The sequence below is a fragment of the Oryx dammah genome, unplaced genomic scaffold (genome assembly GCF_014754425.2).
Source record: "Oryx dammah isolate SB20612 unplaced genomic scaffold, SCBI_Odam_1.1 HiC_scaffold_16, whole genome shotgun sequence".
In the NCBI taxonomy this organism is placed as follows: domain Eukaryota; kingdom Metazoa; phylum Chordata; class Mammalia; order Artiodactyla; family Bovidae; genus Oryx; species Oryx dammah.
The window spans coordinates 477,624-484,753 of record NW_024070200.1 but is presented as its reverse complement, the minus strand read 5'-3'; the positions used below and the strand labels follow the sequence as shown (position 1 = coordinate 484,753).

At 68.0% G+C, this 7,130-nt stretch overlaps 1 protein-coding gene across 2 annotated transcripts in view; it reads right to left on the bottom strand.

The window, feature by feature from the left end:
- Positions 1 to 256: 256 nt before the first annotated feature.
- NUDT14 (nudix hydrolase 14) overlaps positions 257 to 7,130 on the bottom strand; it is a 7,110-nt gene continuing 236 nt past the window's right edge. Inside the window, exons 2-6 of one of the 2 annotated variants that reach the window (XM_040256803.1) lie at positions 5,613 to 5,731; positions 4,207 to 4,250; positions 3,665 to 3,729; positions 3,265 to 3,502; positions 257 to 543 (exon numbers count right to left, since the gene is read on the bottom strand). In XM_040256803.1, coding sequence (XP_040112737.1) covers positions 303 to 543; positions 3,265 to 3,502; positions 3,665 to 3,729; positions 4,207 to 4,223 — 561 coding nt within the window. In that variant the 5' untranslated portion in view covers positions 4,224 to 4,250; positions 5,613 to 5,731 and the 3' untranslated portion in view covers positions 257 to 302. The remainder of the gene's footprint in view (positions 544 to 3,264; positions 3,503 to 3,664; positions 3,730 to 4,206; positions 4,251 to 5,612; positions 5,732 to 7,130) is intronic. The other variant, XM_040256802.1, reaches the window with a different exon arrangement.

Genomic DNA, 7,130 nt, shown 5'->3' with positions numbered 1-7,130 from the left:
GGGCCCTGAGCGCTCGGCCCGGCTGACCCTTCCCTGCCCCCAGGGATGGCCTGACCCGACACCATCTTCCCGCCTCTCCCTGCCAGCCGGTAGCACTGCCCAGGGCTGGCCTAGCCCTCTGCCAGCGGCCAGCTCCCAACAGCCCCCCATACAGCCTGCAGCCGATGCCTCTGCTCAGGGGGAGCTGAAGGGCTTTCATGGAGACCTCGCCCTATCCTGCCCCCCAGCCCAGCCCGGTCACAGCTCAGAGTCGGTGGACACATGCAAGAGCGATGCCAGCCTTTATTGGGTCTGCGGTTCTCTCACTGGAGACCCAGGCCAGGGGCCACGCAGCTGAAGAACCATGAGATACCAAAGATCACGCCAAGGGTCTTGGGAATGTCCGGGTCATCGGCAAAGGCCCGGGCGCCGTCCAGGGGCAGATGCACCACCTCGATGAGCTCTCCCTCCTCAGCCAGGCCCCCACCCAGGCTGCCCCGCTGGGCATCCGTCACCTCCGCGTAGAACATGGTCTGGCTGGAGCCAGTCAGTCCCACGCCAGACCTGCAGGTTGAGACAGTATGGCTGTCACCCGCCGGCCACCCCTGCCCCTTCCACAGACCTCTCCTGACCACCCCTTCCAGCCCCTGACAGGCAGGGTTCCAGGAGGCCCCCAGGCCCCCAGATCCCCACGCAGTATCCCCGTGAGTGTGGGGGAGACCTGCGAACATGCTGGCTGTGACGAGGCGATGAAGGCGGGATTCTACAGATGTAATTAAGGGACCTAACGAGGGGAAGTTCAGTTCATCAAAGGGGGGATGATCCTGGGTGGGTGTGACCTAGTCAGGAGAGTTTAGAGATCAGTGAAAACTCAGAGACACCTGAAGACAAAGCAAGCTGCCTCGCTGCTGCGGGAGGGCCACGGGCCAGGCTGTGCGGGGGCCTCTAAGAGGCCGAGAGCCAGCCGGGAGACAGAGCCCGCAGGCACGGCCACGAGGGGCTACAAGAGGACGCAGAGCCTCAGACCAGACTGCAGAGCCCAGCTGACGCCTGGCCGCAGCCCGTCAAGTCCCTGAGTGGTGGGCCAGGTCCTCGGCAAGCAGACGGCTGACCCCCGGCAACCACACGATGAGAATGTGGGTGGTTGGCAGGCAGCCCCCACTCTCCCGCGGGCCCTGCCACTCTGCCCAGCCTGGGCCAAGCCAGTCCTCTCCCCACCCAGCATAGCCGGTCCACACCCAGGGCTCCGGCCGTGCAGCTGGCGTCTGTGAGCACTCGCAGGGTAGGGTACCCACTCCAGGCTGGGGCTCATGGTGGGGGTGGGGGGTGAGGTCCCCAGGACCAGGGCTCATAGGCTGGGGGGGCATCAAGGACTCCCCTTCCTTCCTGGGTGGCAGCCAGGAGCGGGTTGCTGGCCCCAGGGAGAGGGATAGGCCAGGCAGAAGGCAGGGGCGCAGACCGGGCGGCAGAGATCAGCAGCGGGTAGCCTTGGTGACTGCTGGCCTTGAGGATGGGGTGACAGACAGGCTGGTCTGGACTCCAGAGGGGAAGGGCCCAGCACAACGTGCAGGGGAGAGGGAAACCAGCGGGTGTGGGCGAAGTCCAGGGGACGGGGGGACCCCAGGTCCCGCTGAGGCCAGCCGAGGCCAGCCGAGGCCTGTGCGGTGGAAGAGCTCCTGGGACACCGGGGCAAGGAGCAGAGGGACCTCCGTCCCCTCGCCAGCTGTCCCACCCCCCGGCGGGGCCACGCCCAGACTGACCTCACCCAGCTGCTTCCTCCGCCCTCCGGCCCCTTATCTCCCCTGGACCCTTCCTGAAGCCCGTTTCCGCCGGCGGCCACAGCCTGGGCTTTGATGGAAGTCGCTGTCTGCGGGGTTTCCAGGCCCCGTTTCCGCCGGTGTGTGAAGGAGACCGGCGCCAAGGAGAGTGTGCCCTACCAGGCCGGCACGGCCTCCCCATGCACACTCAATCACGCCCCTGGCTGCGAGACCTCAGGCAAGCGCCGGGCTGCGTCACCCGGGACGGGCAAGGAAGCGGCCGGGGCCGCAGACGGAAGCTGTGGGCCCAGCCACGGGGCTGCGCGAGCTTAGCTCTGGCTTGTATGGCTGCTGTCCGGCTGCCGTCCAGCTCCCGGGGCGAGGAGCTTCGCTGGCCTCCTCTCCCCTAACAAGGCCTGCCTCCCCTCATCCCTAAAATGCAGTCTGAGCTGACCACCTGCTGCCCAGAACCCTCCGTGGCTCCCTAGTACCCTCTGGTTCATGGCCCAGAAGCTGGGCTGCTCATCCCCTTGATCTGAGCCTTTTCCACGCAGCGCCCCTGCTAGGCCTCCATGCAGATTCACCCCTTCTGGGGACCCTGCCCCCAGGGCTGACCTGCCCACTGATTCAATCCCTACCTGAAGTCAGGGCCCCTGGACCGCCGGCCCAAAGGCTCAGAGGCCAAGTGGCCACTGGCCAGGTACACGGAGGATGCCTGCAGATGACTGGGCCCTCATGCAGCCCGGCTGACCCTGGGGTGCAAAGCCCTGCCTGGAGAGCAGGGGCGCCAGGCCCTGCCCCACCTCCTTCCCAAGACTGAAGGCCAGGGACGCCCGGCCGGCCCGGGTGTTGCTGTGGCGGCCCTGGGCCAGCCTGGGGGGCAGAGCTGAGGCCCCACCCCTCTGGCGCAGGCTGCTGGGGGGTGGGGCTCAGCTGGAGACCCTCCTCCTGCTCAGGACTTCACCAGGGCTGGGGACCCATCGCCACACTCCCAGGGCAAGGGTGGGCTTGACCTGACATCCCGTCCCGGAAGATGTCCCCGGGGGGGTTGGAGTGCCCAGCAGGCACCTGGACTCTGGTCGGGGCAGGCCACACTGCGACCCCTCCCTGGGAGCGCAGAGCTCCAACCCTGGCCCAGGACTCCGCCCTCCCCTCGCTCCGGAGCCGCTGTCAGAGTCCTCTGTGCTCACCCCCACCCCCAGCCCCCGTGCCTAATCCCACAGGAAGCAGGGGCATCTGTGAGCAGCAGCTGCCACTGGAGCCGGCCACACGGGGCGTGGGGGGGGGGTGCGGCAGGGCCGCAGGGGACTGCAGTGGGGGCTGGGGGCCGCAGGGGTCCAGGGTGGGCACAGTGGGGCCAGGGGCCTCAGGCTCCGGCCAAGCTTCCCGAAACCCCGAGCTGCAGAACACGGCGATCTCGCCCTGCTCGCACAGCCCTGGGGAGGAAGCACTCGCCGCCCCCCAGCGGCCCGTCCCAGCCTGCCTCCAGGGCTGTCCGACTGCCGGCCACCCTCCCAGCCCCACTCACTTGTACGAGGTCACCCGGCGCAGGTCAGAGGGTGCCAGGCGGTAGCCACACTCCTCCCAGGCCTCCTTGCAAGCCACCTCCTCCAGCGAGAGCCCGGGCTGGTCTAAGAGGCCGGCACACAGCTCGTAGGTGACCCCCGCCGAGCCAGGCAGCACCGCCTGCAGCGCCTGGGGCCTGTCCTGCTCCGCAGTGGCCAGGGACCCCGGGAAGAGACGCTCCACCTCGCCAGCGTACACGGCTGGCGGTGGGGGGCAACCGTGTCACGGCCTGTGGCGGCCAGCTCCACGTGACCCGCTCTGGCCAGATCCCCTTGCCAGGGCTGTTTCTCCCAGAGCCCCCTCCCAGGTCTGCACACCGACACCAGGACCCCAGGGGACTGAACGTGAGCCCCCAACCTCACCTGGCCGGAACTGCTTCACCAACACCAGGCTCCTCCGGGAAGAGTTGAACATGAGGATGGTCACGCTAGGGGTGGGGGGTACTGAGCTTAGCACAGAAGTACGCCCTCACCTCGCCACCCTCCTCCACAGCCCTGGAGGGTTGGGTCCCTTGCTCAGATGGGCAGACTGAGGCCCAGGCCGGGACAGAGCTCGCCAGGGTCACACTGCCAGGTGAGGATCCAGGCCTCCTGTATGTGCCAGGTGGCAGGGGTGGGAAGGACATGCTGGGCAGCTGGACAGGCTGGGGTTAGCAGCAGCTGAGGCCGCAGGAATGACAGGACACGTGGGCCCTGCCGGCCAGCTAAAGCCACACTGCCCCCAGCCCATGCTCCTGGCGCTCCAGGGCAAGGGCACCTGGGCGGCCCACACGGGGCCCCTCGGTGAGAGGCAGGGAGAGCAGGGGCACTCAGAAACGCAGAGGGGGCTGTGGCTCTGTTGCCCCTGGGCCCCATGTCCCTGCCAGCCTGGGGCTTCCCTGGTGCCAGCCAGGCCAGGCCCTCACCTATCGTGAGTCTTCATGAAGTCCCACGACTTCTGGGTGCCATTCTGGAAGAGAGAGGGGAGTGCCCTGGGGAGCGAGGAGGCCCCGGGGACCCACTGCAGCGGCTCTTCCCAGGGAGCCGGCTGTGGCCCAGGCCACCTGGGAGCCAGGAGGCGCAGCGGGTGGGCAGGGGGGTCCAGGGCAGCTGCGTGCTCCCCAGGAGTGACGAGAAAACGGGAGCAGGCAGTGGGGAGCCGCGGAGACGCTCGCTGTCACCCAGGCTGGGAAGGATCACGGGGTGTGGAGGGCCCGGGCAGGGGTTCCCGAGCGAGTGGAGCAGAGATCAGGTCTTCACGGCTGAAGCTCCCTTGGGCGCCTGGACAAAGGGCCACGGGAGGGCTGGAGGGGGCCACAGGAGCAGTCTGGTGGTGTGCCAGCACCCAGCAGGAGCTCGCCCCGCGGACGGGACGACTTGGGTGTGGCTGGACGAGGCGCCACCCTCTCCCCCAGCCTGGTTTTGACCCGGGGCTGTCTCTCCCGCAGCCCGTGGTCCTGCTGCTCTGACCCTTCCTTCTGCCACCCTGCTCCCCTGCCCGGGGCGCCCCGCCCCAGCGGCTCCCAGGGCTCCGGGCAGCATCCGGTGAACAGAAGGCAGCGCGGAGCCGGGGCCCGTGCCACCAGGGGCAGCCAGAACCGATGCTAGCGCGGTTCCAGCCAGCAGGAGGCATGAGGGGCTAGGACCCTGTCAGCCAGGAGTTCCCCATTCCTGAGCCTTCCTCAAAGAGGCCTCTGAGGATGGGGCTGGCCCTGGAGCCCAAGAGCCCAGCCCTGTGGATACCCTTCACCAGCTTGCTTAGCCCACTGCCCTTCAGCCACTGGTCCAGCCCATTGCCCTGGTGAGCTGCCGGCCCGACACATGGGGCCTTGTCCCAGCCACGAACTGGACATGAACCTGAGCTCCAGAGCCAGAAAGTACAGCCAGGGCTGCAAGAGAGGGAAGGCACTGAGGAGCAGCCTCCTGGAGGACTTCCCGGAGGAGGTGACACTGCGCCAGGACTCAGAGGAAGGGCCTTCCTAGCAGGGGGACCCGGGAGGCAGAGGCCCGCACGCTGCTCTGAGCGGCGTGGGGGAACTGGGCCGAGCTTGGCCCAGAGGCAGGAGTGTCCTGGCGGGGCAGGAGCTTTGGTTTCCGGGGGCAAGGAGAGCTGACGTCCTGTGCTGTGCCAGTCGGGCTGCCCGGGAGGCCGTTGTGAGGCACCACCCACAAGAGGCAGGCCTGGGCCTGCCTGCAGCCTGGCCACCCCAGGGCTGGCCACCTACCAGGAGGGGTTCCAGGGAAGGCCTGTCCCCTGCCTCCCTCAGGGTCCGTGTCACCCTGTGTTGGTTTCAGGTACCCTCTTGGATCAGGATCAGAATATCGGTCAAACCTGAGGTCCAGGCAGGGTGGAGGGGAGGGTCCAGAGAGGTCCACCGAGGCCCGGGCAGCCCCTCTTGCAGGACCCCCACCCAGGTGGTCCAGACCCAGGCCTGGCTCATCTTCATGGCACTCGGAGGGAGGAACAGGACTGGAGTGTAAACACAGCCCCTCCCCCTCAGAGCCACGGGGGTGCCCGGCCTCTGGGTGATCGATCTCCATCCATCAGATACCCCCGGCACAGCAGGTACCGAGCAAAGCTGCAGAAGCCCCTCACTGACATTCACCACCCCGGCCCAGTGTCCCACGGGCCCCTGCCTGTGCCCACTGCAGCCTGCCACCCACAGGGGCTCAGCTTTGGTTACCAGTACCCATCCCCTTTCACAGGAAGTGGAGGAGGGTGCCACAGCCAGAGGCCACCGCGGTCAGGTGCCTGGACCACCCTGTGCCCCCGGGAGCCGTGTGGCCACGATCAGGCATCCTGGCCCCCGGCCAGCACCAGAGACAGGGCGGCAACCCCCATGTCCCTGTACTATGCCCTCAGCCCACCCCGGCTTCTGCCCCAAGCCAGCGCTGCCAACCTGGGTCCAGCCTGGGGACAAGACTCCCTGTCCCCTAGGGCCAATGGGACAACAGCGATGAGGGCGGGGCGGTGCAGCCTCTCTCAGGCTGGGAGTCAAGAGGGCGTCATAGTTTGGAGAGAGGAAGGGGCCAGGGGCGGGGGGTAGACAGGTTGCTGCAGGCCAAGGGCGGTCAGGCAGAGAGAGGGCCACCAAAGGCCTGCACCGCCTGTCCTGACTGGGGGGCAACAAGGGGCCGCACAGACCACGCTCTGGAGCGCAGTCCTCGCCTGGATGGCACAGTGGACTCCAGGGGAGCTGCAAGCAAAGAGGGAGGGCCCAAACTGGACAAACGTGTTTCCTGTGAACCTACTCCATGTACGGCACCAAGGGAGGCAGCCGTGGTACCGCACTGCCTCCCAGGGAACGGCAGGAGGAGATGCCCTGGCGGAAAGCCTGCAAAGACGGCAGGTGGAGACACGGAGGAGGCGTCCTGGGGAGGAAGCCCACCTGGAGAGGCTCTCCAGTGCGCGCCCCCGTCCCTCCATTCACCTTCTTCTGCCCAGAATGGAGAACACCACCTCCAGGAAGCTTGCCCCGACCCTCGGGGCGCCCAGTATGTCCCACCGCAAAATGGGCCGGGGCTCGGCAAAGACTCTTTGGAGGAATGAGTGGTCCCTCGAGGTGTCCCTGTCGAGACCCTCCCCGACCCCGACACTCAACCGGCGTGTACACCTGGACTCTAGCAAAGCGCTCCTAGGGGACGCGAGGCCTGCGGGGCGGGACTACGAGACTCGGGGCGGGGCTCCTGGGCCCGGAGCCGGGAGCCGGGCTGCGGGCGGGGGCGGGGCTGCGGGCGGGGGCGGGGCTGCGGGTTCGAGGGTGGGCGGGGCTGCGGGCTCGAGGGTGGGCGGGGCTGCGGGCTCGAGGGTGGGCGGGGCTCCGGGCTCGAGGGTGGGCGGGGCTCCGGG